This window comes from Rhinoderma darwinii, chromosome 1 (genome assembly GCF_050947455.1).
Source record: "Rhinoderma darwinii isolate aRhiDar2 chromosome 1, aRhiDar2.hap1, whole genome shotgun sequence".
Taxonomy (NCBI): domain Eukaryota; kingdom Metazoa; phylum Chordata; class Amphibia; order Anura; family Rhinodermatidae; genus Rhinoderma; species Rhinoderma darwinii.
In genome coordinates, this window is record NC_134687.1 from 536,072,023 (window position 1) to 536,089,644 (window position 17,622).

General features: G+C 40.3%; 1 protein-coding gene across 3 annotated transcripts in view; it reads left to right on the forward strand.

Annotated features, from left to right (window-relative positions):
* Window positions 1-16,018, forward strand: part of KIAA0825 (KIAA0825 ortholog) — a 430,680-nt gene extending 414,662 nt beyond the window's left edge. For all 3 annotated transcript variants that reach the window (XM_075837222.1, XM_075837212.1, XM_075837203.1), the window contains one exon: window positions 15,647-16,018. In XM_075837222.1, coding sequence (XP_075693337.1) covers window positions 15,647-15,752 — 106 coding nt within the window. In that variant the 3' untranslated portion in view covers window positions 15,753-16,018. The remainder of the gene's footprint in view (window positions 1-15,646) is intronic.
* Window positions 16,019-17,622: the final 1,604 nt, after the last annotated feature.

The following is a 17,622-nucleotide window of genomic DNA, read 5'->3' on the forward strand; positions in this document are numbered from 1 at the left end:
CCATGCTATGTTATTATACACGCCGTGCCAGATCTGTATGCTAGGAAGATGATCACATACAGTGTTTGGTATCCATAGTCAGTTGTCATCCTTGTACCTAGTACATACAGTATTAAAACGTCTTGATTTTGGATCAGGAACATACAAATCATTTTGAGCGCATAAAGTACATGCTATATCAAGCTTAACCACACATTCTTACATAGATTAGTTTAGGGGTTAGTAATTTCTGGTGATATTCTTAGAGGTCTAAGTGATTTAGGGGTTAATACTTAATATCTCTGGTAGTTTCAGGCAGTGAATGTGTAAATGGTAATATCGATGATACTCAAGGATGGTTATGGGTTAATATGTTATATACCTAGTCTAGTGTGGGTTTTTGGTTAATAGTATTATCTGGGGTGGTCTAGGACAGCGCTAAAAATTACAAATTATTTCATTTTATCAACATCGGTCCAAAAATTCTGTGCTGATCAATGTGATAATATATATTTACAGGAGTAGAAGTTCTGTTTTTGTTTTTTTTACTGCGCTCCTTATCTCTGAGTCCCTTCACACAGCAATAGAGTTAAATGATAAAATTCTGTCTGCCTGCAGCCACCACTTGGGGGGGGGGGGGGGCTCACTGCATTCAGATTAGTACAGCTCTCATTTTATTTTATGATATAGGATAAAGATGGCTACTTATTCCATTGAGATGGGTGGAGGGGTGTCCAGGGGCTAGAAATCCGACATGCGCAATTTTTTGTTTGCTCAGTATTGATAAGTATGTACAGTATGAAGTGGCAAAATGAAGATAAATATGTCTTACATTAATAGCAAATTGTGTCAAATATATTATGCTTTGTGTCATTTTGAAAAATTTGGTGAATTTTGGTACATTAGCACTAACTTGTAAATTCTTGCACCTTACGACAGTATCGACAAATCTCCCTATTATGTATTACATGAAACTTAACACTCAAACATATCATTGACATCACACATAAGTGTTAATACCTTCACAGCTACATAATGAAAACACATTAGTTAATTGCACATTACTATAATGATACCCACGGGAGCATCACCGTTACCATAAATTCAACTACAGTGTTCCATACAACTATAAGAAAAAACAAACATATACTGTGCTATATATGTTTTCTTACAATGGTGATCAATCGCGGATGTATGCACCATATGAAATCAGAGGCATACAGAGAAACAGTAAGGCGACCTTAATGTGGTGTATTTGCTTTTACAGTGATGCATATACATCTGAATATATCTAAAATGTGAATGCTACTTAGAACGCAGAGCTTCATAGATAGATAGATAGATAGATCATTAGCTGGGGCCACATTAATGAAACACAGCGCACACTAAAATACACTGGGGGAGACTTACTAAGCAAAACGCGTCAGAATTGTGTCTCAAACTGCGACAAAAAAGTGGTAACATGGCATGCAGCAAATTTATTATGTGTTTTAGACACATTTTGCACCTTCCTCAACAGTTTTGAAAAGTGTCTAGAAAAAAGGGTATGGCTAATATTTTTGCAAAATAGTGCTCTAAAGTGTGCCAGCTAAGAGGTGGCGTAAAGGTGGTATTACACAGGCAGATATTACACGTGTTTAACGCTTTTAAAATGAGCCGATGGACATTACAGCTTGTTGATCGGAGCTCGTTGCTTCTTTTAAACAGAGCAATGATACTTTAGTATGGCTACGATCGCTCGTCTCCATGCATTTGAATCATGACGGCAGCACATATCCTTGTTTACACAGGTAGATGTGCTGCCGACTAGCGATAATTTTTTTAGCTGCATAATACATGCGATCAGCCGATGAACAAGCATTTCCCGGTTCATTGGCTAAGCGTTGAACAATGATCGAGAACGAGCTTGCATAGGAACGCTAGTTTGTCCGATCATTGGCCTGTGTAAAATAGGCCTTAAAGGGATTTTCCAATCTTCGATATTTATGGCATATCCACGGGATATGCCATAAAAGTCTGATAGATGCCGGTCCCACCTCTGGGACCCGCACTTAATTCTAGAACAGGGCCCCCTAAAGCCCATTCTAGCTTACTCGGCACCGCTGCCTCCTGGCCACTTCCTGGTTAGGTGGTCGGAAGTTACGGAAACCGCCGAGAGCTCGCTGAGCCAGGGGCGTAGCTAGGGGGGGCAGGCAGGGCATGTGCCCCGGGCGTAACTTAGAGGGGGGCGTCAACAATCAGTGTCAGCGGCCTGCCTTCTAGGTGAGCTTCTGGCCTCAGGCGCAGGGCACAGCAGCTAAGAACTGCCGCCCGACTGTAACTGCAGCTGTAGTCTGTGCTGCTAACAAATCTACCCCTCCAGCCCCCCTCCCCAGTCTTTACACCTCTCCGCGGGCTGCTTCTGTTATCATTCGGGACTTGAGGGAGGGGGAGGGGAGACTGTCTGCGGCACTGTGTCGGGCCATCAAGCTGCAGAACTCCCTTCACAATTATCCTAAAAGGTAAGTGCATGTGTGTTTACAATGTGTACTTTATATGTGTATAATGTGTGCATATTTGTGATGTGTACATGTGTGTGTGTATATATAGTGTATGTGATGTGTACATGTGTATATATAGTGTGTGATGTGTTCATGTGTGTATATATAGTGTGTGATGTGTTCATGTGTGTGTATATATAGTGTATGTGATGTGTACATGTGTGTATATATATATATATATGTATATATATAGTGTGTGATGTGTTCATGTGTGTATATATAGTGTATGTGATGTATATATATATATAGTGTGTGATGTGTTCATGTGTGTATATATAGTGTATGTGATGTGTATATATAGTGTGTGATGTGTTCATGTGTGTATATATAGTGTATGTGATGTGTATATATAGTGTGTGATGTGTTCATGTGTGTATATATAGTGTATGTGATGTGTACATGTGTATATATATAGTGTGCGATGTGTTCATGTGTGTGTATATATAGTGTGTGATGTGTTCATGTGTGTATATATAGTGTATGTGATGTATATATATATATATATATATATATAGTGTGTGATGTGTTCATGTGTGTATATATAGTGTATGTGATGTGTATATATAGTGTGTGATGTGTTCATGTGTGTATATATAGTGTATGTGATGTGTATATATAGTGTGTGATGTGTTCATGTGTGTATATATAGTGTATGTGATGTGTACATGTGTATATATATAGTGTGCGATGTGTTCATGTGTGTGTATATATAGTGTGTGATGTGTTCATGTGTGTATATATAGTGTATGTGATGTGTACATGTGTGTATATATAGTGTATGTGATGTGTACATGTGTATATATAGTGTGTGATGTGTTCATGTGTGTGTATATAGTGTGTGATATGTTCATGTGTGTGATGTGTACGTGTTCATGTGTGTGTGTATATATAGTGTGTGATGTGTTTGTGTGTATATATAGTGTGTGATGTGTACGTGTTCATGTGTGTGTATATATAGTGTGTGATGTGTTCATGTGTGTATATATAGTGTATGTGATGTGTACATGTGTGTATATATAGTGTATGTGATGTGTACATGTGTATATATAGTGTGTGATGTGTTCATGTGTGTGTATATAGTGTGTGATATGTTCATGTGTGTGATGTGTACGTGTTCATGTGTGTGTGTATATATAGTGTGTGATGTGTTTATGTGTGTATATATAGTGTGTGATGTGTACGTGTTCATGTGTGCCTATGACTTTCAATGGAATTGCTGCAGAAATTTTCTGCAGCAATTCGGTTGTGTGTGTGGACAAACCCTAAATCCGCAGTATATGGGCTTCTCCACACATATTGGAATTGCTACAGAAAATTTCTGCAGCAACTAGCAGAAATTCCGCTGTGGAAAAACAGCACCATTTCTTGCGTTTTTTGCTGCATAAAATGGTGCGAATTTTGCTGCGTTTTTCACAATGTTGGGGGATGGTGACATCTCTGAAAAATGCAGCGATTCAGTCCACTTTCCGCAGCAGGAATTGACATGCTGCGGTACGAAAAATACGTACCGCAGGTCAATTTCTGGTCAGAAATTTTACACAGCGTGTGGATGGGATTTGATAAGTATCATCCACTTTGCTGCTACTGTATTTTGCTGCGTATTTAAATACGCAGCAATTACGTTACGTGTGGACAAGCCCAAATGCAGTAGCAACAGAGTGGGTGAGATTTGAACAAATCTCACCCACACGATGAGCGGGAAAAAGGCTCAGTAATTGACCTGCGGTCCGTTTTTTTAATCGTAAATGCTGCTTATTTGTTTCGGGTTTTCCACATTTAATTCAATGGGGGGGAAGTAAAACTCGCAACAAATAGCAGATGTTGTGTCTTTTTGCGGCGGAAATGCAGCGGTTCCGATGCAAAAAACGCAACTCAGGAAAAATTGTAATCTTATACTTACCTAGAATTCTGTTTCTTTTTTCCAGGCCGGCCTCCTGGGACGACGTTTCATCCCATGTGACCGCTGCAGTCAATCGCAGGCTGCAGCGGTTACATGGGATGAAACATCATCCCAGTGCTGCAGGATGTAGCCATTATAAGTATCCATTTTTTTTCTGCTCTGTTTTCCGTAGCGGCCATTCCTAGCCGAAAAACTGCACCACAGGGCAGTGCTTTTACACAGCGTATCTGCCCTGTGTGAACATACCCGTACAGTATATACATATAGTAGCTGCTGTCTTACAACGATACAGCTGCAAACTACTTCAACGTGCTGCATTCCTACGAGTCAGCGCAGTTTTCAAATGATAATGTCCATGGAGTTGTTTGCAGACATTAACAATCATTTAAAAATTGCACCGACTTTTGGTAAAACTGCATGTGCTGCGTGTTTTACTGGACAATGGTTGTTACGATCTGATTGTTTGCATTAAAGGTTATCTACACCTTTGAAAGGGATTTTTTTTTTTTAAATGTCAGTCAGTGTGTTTTGTGCAACTTTATAATTAGTTTTTATTAAAAAATCTTTTTACTTTTTGAGATACAGCTGCTCTGTATCCTGTATACAGAGCAGCTGTATCTTACGCTGAATCCTGAACTTGTCAGGTCTGTGGGACTGATGGGATCAGTGTCAGCGGGTCCTGTGTGTCTCTGACACGCTGGATCCACCTGTAATACATCACATCTAAGTTAGATGTGATAGCTTACAGGTGGATACAGTTGACTACTCTATTGATACCGCCAATAAAACTGAAACCTTGTGAACTGGAGACAAACAGAAACCATTAGCAACGGAAGTGTTACCATTGAAATGGTAACGGAAAGCTATGGTTTCCGTTTGGTTCCGTTCGTGGGTTCCCCTGACGGAACCCATTAACGGAATCACGACGCAGGTGAGAACGAAGCCTAATTATTACTGTATGATCTTTACAGATGGTGGAGGGTACTATTTTTTGGGTTATAAGCAACTCCCAGTATATGATTACCATTATTCAGGTCATACTGGAAGCTGCTAACCTGACTTTGCAAATGATCTCTGTACTGAAATGTATTTGTACTGAGCTTTGTTCTGGTGTTGTATTCATGTACTGAGCTTGGTTCTGGTGCTGTATATATATAATGAGCTTTGTTCTGGCACTGTATATATGTACTGAGCTTGGTTTTGGTGCTGTATATGTGTACTGAGCTTTGTTCTGGCGCTGCATATGTGTACTGAGCTTTGTTCTGGTGCTGTATATATATGTAATGAGCTTTGTTCTGGTGCTGCATATATGTAATGAGTTTGGTTCTGGTGTTGTGTATAGAACTATATTGTTTGTAAAATGTACAAATGTTTTTATGCTCGAGTTACATTTAAAAAAATGTGGAAAAGAAATGACAAGTCATTGATTGGTAGAGAAAACAAACATGGCGAGGGGGAAGGAAGTGTCGGGAAAGAGATTGGGGGGGCGCCAAACTGAATCTTTGCCCCGGGGGCTGGAGAACCTATCTACGCCTCTGCGCTGAGCTAAGCTGTTTCCGTAACTTCCATAGAAGTGAATGGGAGTTACTGAAACAGCGTAGCATGGCGAGGTATGCTGTGTCCAGAACTTGGTAGCTACGGAAACAGCGTAGCTCGCCGTACTACGCTTTTTCCGTAACTCCCATTCACGTCTATGGGAGTTACGGAAACCGCGTAGCTCAGCGAGCTCTCGGCTGTTTCCGTAACACCCGACCACCTAACTAACAAGTGGCCGGGAAGCAGCGGAGCCGTGTTAGCTAGAACGGGGTTTAGGGGGCCCCGTTCTAGAGATAGGTGCAGGTCCCAGAGGTGGGACCCGCCTCTATCTGACTTTTATGGCATATCCTGTGGATATGCCATAAATGCCCAAGACGGGAAACCCCTTTAAGAAAGAGGAAAGTGTCTAACAGGTCTAGCGAGTTGCATCAAATTTATCATACAGTGTGCGCCATTGTAATAAATTTGGTGCAGTTTCTGCCTGTCTGGTTCAGTTTTATCCTGTCTAACTTCAGGACAGTTTTCATAAATCTGACAGATTGTGTGTCTATTGTGTTAGATGACAGTACACAGCACTGCTTACAGTGTGTGTGAATTTTAATTCCTATTTTATTATTTACATTATTTATTTATTTTTTCAAAGTCACATCTGAAAATGAACATTTAAAATTATGTATAAACATATTTCTAACAATACAATGCTAAATATCACTTTTCCCATCTGAATTATTTTTCAAGGAGCATTGAGTTAATTCTCTAAACATGACACAATTTAGCTGGATTCTAATATCTTTGTTAAGGGAATGGATTACAAAGAGTGTGGTAAGATTATACAGCGTTGGTGGCATTCACTAGCACTCTTTCTCAGACATCCGGATAAATAGATGCCTGAGGAAATGACATGAACTCTCTAGAAAGCTTCCATCTGATTATACCATATGGCCAACAAAGGTATCATCTTTACCCAGCCCTTTGATTGTTTTCCCTTTACAAATTGCATTTTCTGTTGGTGAACAAGGTTCTCCGCTCAGCTTGCCGAAATGTGATCTGGCTATGATTTCAATATGAAAGTGTAACATCTTAGCATTTCACAGACTTGATGTAAAGAACTGACTTTGCTAAATGGTTTGAGGGCATGGATGGAACACTTGGGAAATGAACTATTAACAGTCTGTTTTATCTCTACCTGAACATTATAATTCCCCACTATTTATCACACTGTTTTACAAATTACAGCGAGAATGATATCTGATGACATTGAGTAATCCTGAGTAATCCAGTAAAATGGACGGCCTACTAGATAATTGGACCTATTGTTGCGCTTCACATCTTCACTATGCATGCACGGGAGACGGGAGCCACAGGCTAAATATGCTGCCTATTGTCTAGTGAACAAAATAAAAGCTACCGGCATACAGTGGTTTTCATTTGCCCATTTGCAGTGATTTCTAAAAAGTCACACAACGTGCGATCATTGTCACCTTGAACAATCCAAGACAATTTATAGTTTCTCCAAATATAATCAAAGGGAAAATGTTGTCAGACGGGTTAAAGCCCAATCGGCTAGCTAATATAGTGAAACTTGTCTACCATTTCCATTACATTATCCGTTTTTTCGTGCAATTACCCTACAATTATTTTTTTACTTTTGCTATGATACTTTGTTTTACTGCCATTTTTGCAACCTACTTTACACTTGTACAACATGATGGATGGTTTGTTGTTAATGTATTGGATATTTTTTAATTTTCTCTAGTTCATTTTACAGATAGCGCTTCCTCTTAATACTATACACAGACCTTGTCTTTAATCCGTTGGCAATGCAGAGGGGGCAGTTAATGAATCTATATTTTTTAAGGGCTCATTCACACGCAGCTGTACTGCTGTGTTTTTGTCACTGGGGTAAATTACGCCATCGGCCAGATTTTGCACAGTGCTGAATGGGATTTTATGAAATACACAACTTTTAGGGCCGCAACATGCCCCATTTGTAGCATTTTGTGGTGCTTTTTGACATTTTGTTCCCAGTTCCTTTACCGCAACCACTATTGTAGCCAATCTCAAAAAAGATATGTTTTAATGGTGTTTTTTACATAGAATGATGGTGTATTTCTGTGCCACACTATTACCACCCCGTGTTAAGGCACGCTGAATATTCAACTTATCTAGATTTAGTTGTAGATTTCACCATTTTCAAAATGCTTGCTGTCAGTGAATGGGTACTTTCTTATTCACATTTCAAACTTGAGGGTTTTCTACAATTGAGTCCAGTCAAAGCAATCCTCTGTGAGGCCCCATGCACATGACTGTAGATTTTATCCGTAATTGCGGACCGTAATAATGGTCCACAATTACGGACCCATTCATTTCTATTGACCACGGACACCTTCCTGTATATTTGCGGGAAGGTGTCCGGGCCGTAGAAAGCCCCCGCAAAAGATAGTACATGTCCTATTTTTTCCAGACCGTGTTCCCATACTTTATATGAAGAATGCAGGTGGCTGTCCGAGGCTGCCAGGGGCCGGCCGTGCCCCTAATCGTGTACCATGATTACGGGCACGGCCGTGTGCATGAGGCCTTAGCTAAACAGTCTGAACTCCAGGCTGATACATTTTATCTATACTGATACATTGTAGCAAACTAGTACCAGGTAAGTGAGATGTGTGCTGCTGATGTATCACAGAAAACTGTCTAAACGAGATACAATTGTAGTAAACCCTCACCGGTGAGAATTAGTAGGGTCTGTATGGCTTATCAACCCCTGGAAGTAAACAAGGATGTTTCTATCCAATGACAGCTAACGAAGATCTTGAAAATTGTGTGAAACTAAATCACAAACTTTATATGAAACATACTTTACGTTTCATTCTACAGTGATTAAGATTTATTAACATAAAACTAAAAAACCCTTTAAGCTATTATATGTTTGTATTTGCCACGTATTTCGTCTTTCGCAGAACATACCCTCTTTTTTCTTCTTGTATTCATTACACAGTTTCTATACATTCCATTGTACAGAACTTCACTTAAAAGCCCCGCTGGAAAAAACATGTTTCTATATAAATAACAATCTGTGTTTTCCGCTTACAAGCCATGAGGAACACAATCTCTTTTGTTCTATAGGCTATAGCGCTGCAGGAATTCTTTTCTGCAGCCCTACAAATATTAGCGCAACGTAGTTTTGTATCTATTATGCGAGCTGTTATATCTCCATCGAAAGGGAGTTTAAATAACACCGCTATCCACATGCTTAACACCAATATAGGATTTTAGATCCCAGTTTAAACAGGTGCGTCACCTCCACATGGCTTCCTTCTCTATATGCATGTATTTTATAATAAAGCTGCTCTATTTATTTTCATTGCCCTGGGATACAAAATGAAGCTTCTCTCTGGATACAATTGTCTTCTAAACAAAGACCCGAGAGGATCAGTGTTGTATCCCATGGCTGCAAAGTAACAATTCTGCCTGATAATATAGATAAATAGCTTAAAAGCTAGAAAACAACCCTTTTAATATAAATCATGGGAAAGATAACACGTACTCTTGTGAATGGGGAGAATCCATTTATGGGTAGGGTTTAATTACAAGATAATGCATTTATTTTTTTTCTGTTATTTATATAGCGCCAACATATTCCACAGTGCTGCACATATTCCTCTTTTTACTGTCCCCATTGGGGCTCACAATCTAAGTTCCCTATCTGTTTGGGGTGTGGGAGTAAACCGGAGTACCTGGAGAAAAACCACGCAAACACGGGAAGAACACACAAACTCCATGCAGATGTTGTCCTTGGTTGGATTTGAACCCAGGACCCCAGCTCTGCAAGGCAATAGTGCCACCACTTAGCCACCTTTAAAGTCTAGCCCACTAAACCTAGTCATGAATTCATAAGTGAATACAATCTTCCTTATTGGCGAATCAGCCATAAACGTATAGTGGGATTCATGTATTGGTAGAGCTTCTATGTGACCCCCCCACCCCCCCTGCCCCATAATGATAGTGAATGCTGAAAAAAAATTGGTGTAGGCTGTCCTGTGAATTCTTTTTCATCAGTGTGCTCACACATAGGGTTCAATGCAATTTTATGCCTATGAGTTTGTACTAAGGTAGAGAAAAATGAACAGAACACAAAATTAAAGGTTTGGTCTGGACAAGCCCATTGTATGTGCCTCTAAGACAATCAAATAGCAGGGGTCTTATTCTTGTAAGCCTCAGGTATTCTCATACAGATAACTGATAGTTGATCCCTATTTAGGGTATGTTCACACGCTGAGAGGCAGTTACGTGTGAAAAGACAGACTGTTAACAGCTGCCTCGTTTCACACGTAAAAGCTCCTCCTCGTAATTTACGAGGCGTCTGAGACGCTCGTAAACCTTGAGCCGTGCTTCATTGATTTCAATGAAGAACGGCTCAAATTACGTGGCAAAGAAGTGCCCTGCACTTCTTTGCCGAGGCAGTAAATTTACGGGTCGTCGTTTGACAGCTGTCAAACGACGACTCGTAAATAACAGGTCGTCTGCACAGTACGTCGGCAAACCCATTCAAATGAATGGGCAGATGTTTGCCGACGTATTGCAGCCCTATTTTCAGACGTAAAACGAGGCATAATACGCCTCGTATACGTCTGAAATTTGGCCGTGTGAACATACCCTTAGGTGTTTACTTTAAAAAAAAAACATTACAAGATGACCATGGAAATCAAGAGGTATCCTCATCCACTCTTCATAGGGTGCTGTGTGGGTCTCCACAGCAGATCAGCACCTCGGATGTGGCTTTTGGCTTAAGCTAATAAATGGAGGTCCAGAGCAGGAGACCCCTCTATTCGCTAAATATGTCCCAAATGGACACATAAAAGGGGTTGCTTAAAACAGGTAGCCCTTTTTAAAGTGTTTTTTTCTCATACATATTAATGGTTATTGATTGTGTTAATGCTTGGCTATGAGATGGTTACTCTTCATTCTAGGGAATAGGAGATATGGAAACCCCTGTCTGAGGATATTCACTTGGCTGTTTAAATATTTTCCATAGATTTTAGTGGAAAGTATCCTGTGCATGCCACCTCTCTCTAGAAATGGGGGACTAGGCTACCCTGCCCTCAGGATTGGTGGGTATACTAATGGTTACACATTTGTGGCTAAAAGTCGATATGCCATAAATGTGTATGTTGACATTCAAAGTCAAAAGGCAAATATAATTTTTTTATTATTTGAGTCATAAGAATCTCTGTGTCAAAAAGTGCTGGAAATTCCCTGCTGGAGTAAAATATTCAGGGTTCACACGTTCACATTTGGATTTTACAGGGAGATCGGAGCAGATTTTCTATCCGCCGTAGATTTTTACGGAATTTACATTGGTTTTGACCAATTGAAATGTGCATTGTAAAATCTGCAGGATTTTAGGCTGTGTTGCACAGTGGTAAATATTTAGCATGTGCACATGACCTAAAGTCTACAATAGTCCCAAGAAAAACTGATAATCCAGCATGTCGCCTGTCTCAGTGCGAGATTATTGACGTTTAGTATATAACAGATATTCAAACACAAAACAATATGAGACGCAAAAGCAATTTGGCCAGTTTCACATGAGCGGAATAATATTCCTGCGCTGGTATTACAGCTGCAAATCTGGCCCGACCTCAGGTCTAATGAACTGAACCAAGCAGCATAGGTCTCTTATAGGATTTGCGGCTGCAATGTGTGTAATACTGGCATTAGACAAAAAAGCAATAAAGTTACAACACAAAGTGAAATAATTTTATTGGATTTATGGGTCAGACAGGCTGAATTTTGTACCTGCAAACTGATCTATTCATTAGAATAGACTTTAGGGAGGCTATAATGGAGAGAGATGAACATAATAGTCCTCCTTTCGATACGCTTTAGCTTGGATAACTACCATAGTGGTTTTAGGCCTAATGATTAGTGACAAGGAAATTCACAAGTTTTAATGCTTTGGTCGCCCGCTTTACATTGAGCGGTATGAATGTGATTACAAACCTGTTTAAACGCATTGATGCTGTCTCCGGAGAGCGATGTACAGCCTGAGTGCATTACATTAGTGGTCAGTATAGTCATTGTTGTCTCCAATAATGCACCTGTTCTCTTCAGGGATCCTCGGCTGATATTAAACACAATAGGCTACTCCTGACAGCCTCACAAGACTCGAGAGGAATACAGTGATTTACAGAGGAAACTCAAGACTTTAAACAGATTTCCACTATGACAGGAATATTACACGTGTAGTTTAGACATCACATTTCGGCAATGTGAGCAGGACAAGCTGTCCTTTATTTAATCACATGGACAACATAATAGACTGGAGGGGGGGGGGGAGGGTGCTTTCTGTTCTCCTGGCTACAAACCATTTACCCAGTGTGCATGAAATTATAGAAGCACCTTTGTGGGAATGATATTCTGATCCTCTTATACTAATCATGTTAGACATAGACACCTGTTCTCCAAGTATTGCATATAGAGTATATAAGGACAGAAGGACATATACAGCTATGAACATCTGCCGTTTAGCACTCTATGGAACACAAAATGTAGGATTTACTTTTAGGGGTTTTAATTGTTCCTTTTTTTTTTTGGATGTTTTTTTTATTGTTTCTTGTAACAGTTTTCCAGCTATAGCAACAAAATATTCTGGGAATATTTAATAAAGCAGAAGGAACTCTAAGGGCTCATTCAGACGAGCGTGTATCTCGTCTGTGTGACGGTCGTTAAAACAACGGCCATTACACGGACTCATGTATTTCAATGGGGACGTTCACATGATCGTTGTTTCAACGGAGCGCGTGAAGGGTCAGAGAAAAAATAGGACATGTCCTATTTTACTGCGTGTCACGCATCCCTCCATAGACTCTAGTCTATGGGGGATCCGTGAGAACACGTCCCGCAAGGGTTCACCTCGGACGTGGAAAACTTCAGTTTTTCACATCCAAAGTTAGCTATGCTCGTCTGAATGTAGCCCTACGCAAGATATGCTCATCTGTGCTATAAAATTCTGCAGCAAAACATTTATACGATACAAATTTTGTAAATATCACCGTCCTATATGTAAATAACGCTTAGGGTATGTAACGCCAATTACGTCTGAAATGACGGAGCTGTTTTCTGGAGAAAACAGCTCCAGAATTTCAGACGTCTTTACAAGTACTCACGTTTTTCGCGGCTTCTTTTACGGACGTAATTGGAGCTGTTCTTCATTGGAGTCAATGAAAAATGGCTCCAATTACGTCCCAAGAAGTGTCCTGCACTTCTTTGACGCGGCCGTAATTTTACGCGCCATCTTTTGACAGCGACGCGTAAAATGACAGCTCGTCTGCACAGAACATCGTAAGACCCATTGCAAGCAATGGGCAGATGTTTGCCGACGTATTGGAGCCGTCTTTTCAGGAGTAATTAGAGGCATAAAACGCCTCCATTAAGCGTGACAAATGGTCGTGTGCACATACCCTAATATGCATAAGCTCATATTACCATATTACATATAGAGACAGAATTTTAACTTAAACTATGAGGGAAATTTACGCATACTGGTGCATTGTCTAAGCGGTGCGCCATATTCCTCTGCATATCCCACATCTTGTTGACAAATATGGCACAGGCTTAAAGGGAACCTGTCATCAGCATTTCACCTATTGATCTCTACTCACCCCTCACTGGCCCCTGCTGTCAAACGTTCATTGCCGTTATCCCCACATCTAAACGCCTCCTCTGACCGTAAATAACGTTCTGCAAACATTTTGTCCCTTTTATGGTAATAATCCGGTGTCCATTTGTGCAAGAGAACAAGACATCGATGGGCAAGCGAGGGATTTCGTGTGTGCTGGCCGCGACGAGGAGCTGTCAATCAAAAGGAGGCGGGGTAAACTCGGAAAGACTTGAGGAATGAAGATCTGACTCTTTTCAATTAGCATACGGTGCAGGAACACTAAATAACTGAATACTAAAGCTACAGAGCCGACTAAGCAGATAATTATAGGTTACATAACAATGATTTTTTCACCCACTTCCACCAGGTATTGCTGGTTTAATAGGTGAAATGCTGGTGACGGGTTCCCAATGCCAGGTTTGACCTGGCATTGCTTTTGTCCCATTTTTTAATCAGAAAAATGTCAGAAAAAATTTATACGTATGCTGCCTTTGAAGAGTCAAAACCTATTAGCCTGCATGGAGTAATGTCATGATCGCACCTGTGTACTATATAGATACTACTTCTACTAAATATTACAGGATTCATCAGAGGAACTGTTTATCCAAATTGTAAAGTGCTGCGTAATATGTTGGCGCTATATAAATAAAGATTATTATTATTATTATTATTATTATTATTATTATTATTATCCAGGCAGATGGTAGGGTGGATCAAGACAACATTTGAGTTAGGGCCTGTTCGCTTTCCGTTGAGGGGTTCCGTCGGAGGTTTCCGTCGTGGAACCCCGCAACGGAAAGTCAAACGGAAACCACAGCTTCCGTTTGCATCACCATTGATATCAATGGTGACGGAAACATTGCTAATGGTTTCCGATTGTCACCGTTCCGGCAGGTTTCCGTTTTGTTGACAGAATCAATAGCGCAGTAGACTGGTGATGCAAATTTAAGCTGTGGTTTCCTTTTGACTTTCCGTTGTGGGGTTCCATGACGGAAACCTCAGACGGAACCACTCAACGGAAAGCGAACGCTGATGTGAACAGGCCCTTAAGTACTGTATGAAACTGGTCGAGGAGAACTGGGGTCCCTGGAGATTATCAGATAACAAAGATTTTTGGGACGTCAAGCTGAACTTGGGCACAACGTGCAAAAACATGCTTTGTAGTCCTATGATGTAGACTTCCCATTCAGATGCTCTTAAGGCCCGGGCAGATATTCTGGCCAGTAAACGAATGCCGACCAACAATACAGCATGTCGAATGGCACTGAATTTCTCCATTCAAACGGAGCAATGATCGAAATGTATGGGGAAGAACGATCATTAATATGATTGTTCGTCACCATAAATTTGCAGGTGTCCTTGCTAGCAAACTGGTAGATGAAAACGTCACAAACACCATTTTATCTCTATTTGGTAATAAAGATTATTGATGAGAATGGTAGATATGTCATTGCATAAATGTGCCTTTACTTTCAAATACAGTTTAGATTTGGCTACAGCCCTTTGTAAAATGTGACTCAAGGCATGAAGATCACAACTTTATATCAGCTGTTGTTCAGTAATGTATTGTTAGTTAACATGTCCCAGGTTATTTGATATATATTATATAATATATATATATATATATATATATATATATATATATATATATATATATATATATATACTAGTAGAAAAACGGCAGCACTCTAATTCAATGTGCAGGTTCCAGTAATGAAGGGTGCCAGCTGATAGTCCCGATCCAAAGACCATACGCATATCCAAGAAGAAAATTCAGCAGCACTCCAATGATCAAGGTGAAAAAAAGGTGAAATTTATTGTGCCAACATGGCAATGCAACGTTTCCGTCCCACCTTGAGAAAGGTCCCAGGGTGGGACGGAAACGTTGCATTGCCATGTTGGCACAATAAATTTCACCTTTTTTTCACCTTGATCATTGGAGTGCTGCTGAATTTTCTTCTTGTATATATATATGTATATATACATAACAGCTTTCTAGATCACAGAGCTAATGTATGTTTTTTTCACCAGGTGGGAAACCAAAGATGTAGCAAGTCTTACCGAAGAGGAAAAGGGCTTGATGGAACAGTTGAAAGAAATGATACGATGTGGAGACAATCCTTCCTCAGGATCTTGACATTGATGATGACCTCAACAAGTTCATATCTGACAATTGCAAAGCGTAGAAACTCTACCTGACTTTATTGAGAAATAAATATTTACCAATTAATAAACCTATTTTGTTGTCCATAGATGAAAAGTGATGGAGCAGGTACAGTCTGCTACAGCTAGATGAGCAATCAGTGCTTAGCTGTGATGTTTTACTTTCATTTCTTGGCCTTTTACAATGGGCTATTCCATTTGTCAGTTTGATGTAAATTTGAATAATAAAAAGTGTTTTCCCATGCCCATGCTATCGTCACACTGGGGTTGAAAGCCCGACGAGGAGGGGAGAGCCTGCATTTGTCTAATATGTAGATCCCCCCACCTGACCTATTGGATCTATGGATATAATGAGCCTAATAGTAACGGTTATGACTGTTATGTTTTTGTTCCCCCCCCCCTATTTTATTTAATTCCCCTTTATTTTATTTATTTTCATTTTTTTTTTTTTTTTTTTTTTTTTTGCTTTATTCCATTATGTGATCTTTCTTGACGTCATGGATATTTCTCATCCCCCCCTTTTTTAACTTTATGTACCCCTTATTGGAAAATGTTAATAAAAACAATTTTGAAAAAAAAAAAAAGAGTTTTCATTTTTTTTTCTCTTGTGCATTTTTTAATTCAGGGGTTCAAACACTTGCATTTCCTACTAAACATAACCATTCTTGTGCCTATATGGCCAATAATACACCATATGGCAAAAGGTATGTGGACACCTGACCATCTTAACAATATGAGCTTGTTGGACGTTCTTTTCCAAAACCATGGTTGATAATATGGAGTTGGGCCCCCTTTTGCAGCTAGAACAGTCTCCGCTCTTCTAAAGGCATTACTACTAAGTGGGGGCCACTAGGATGCATTATTACTGATTGGGGGTACCAGGAGGCATTATTACTGAGTGGGGAGTACTAGGGGGCATAATTACTGAGCTGGGGCGCTAGGGAGCATTATTACCAGGAGGGGGACACTAAGAGGCATTATTACAGAGTAGAGGCACTAGGGGGCTTTATCACTGAGTGGGGGTGCTAGGGGGCATTATTATGGAGTGGGGCACTAGGTGGCATTGTTACTGAGTGAGGGCATTAATACCAAGTGGGGGAAACATGGAAGCATTATTGCTGAGTAGGGTCACTAGTGGCCATTATTACTGAGTGGGGGGCACTAGGAGGCATTATTACTGAGTGGGGGCACTAGGAAGCATTATTACTAAGTGGGGGCAATAGTGGGCATTATTACTGAGAGTGTGCAATAGGGGGTAATATTACTGAGTGGGGTACTAGGGGGCATTATTAATAAGTGGGAGCACTACGAGGCATTATTGAGTGGGGGAGGGATACTAGGAGGCATTATTACTGAGTGGGGGAACTAGGAGGCATTATTACTGAGTAAGGGGCACTGGGTGGCATTATTACTGAGTGGGTACACTAGAAAACATGGAGGCATTATTGCTGAGTGGAGGCACTAGTGGACATTATTACTACGGGGGCACTAGGTGGGATTACTGCTCAGTGGGGGGCACTAGTAGGCATTATTTTTAAGTAGGGATACTAGGTGGTATTTTTACTGTGAGGGTACTTGCGGGCATTATTACTTATTGGGGTCACTAGGAGACATTATTACTGAGCGGGTGCATTTGGATTCATTCATACTGAGTATGGGGCACTATGAGGCATTGTTACTAAGTGGGGGCAGAATAAAGCTCTTTAGCGGTGTAACCTTTTTTTGCTGCACAGCGGTGCTCATAGCCTCCGCAGTGCAGGGAACTGCAACACAGCTCCTAAAATGGGTTGTATCTGTTAAGTTTCAAATGGGGAGGTTGTGCCAAACTGAAAATTTGCCCCAGG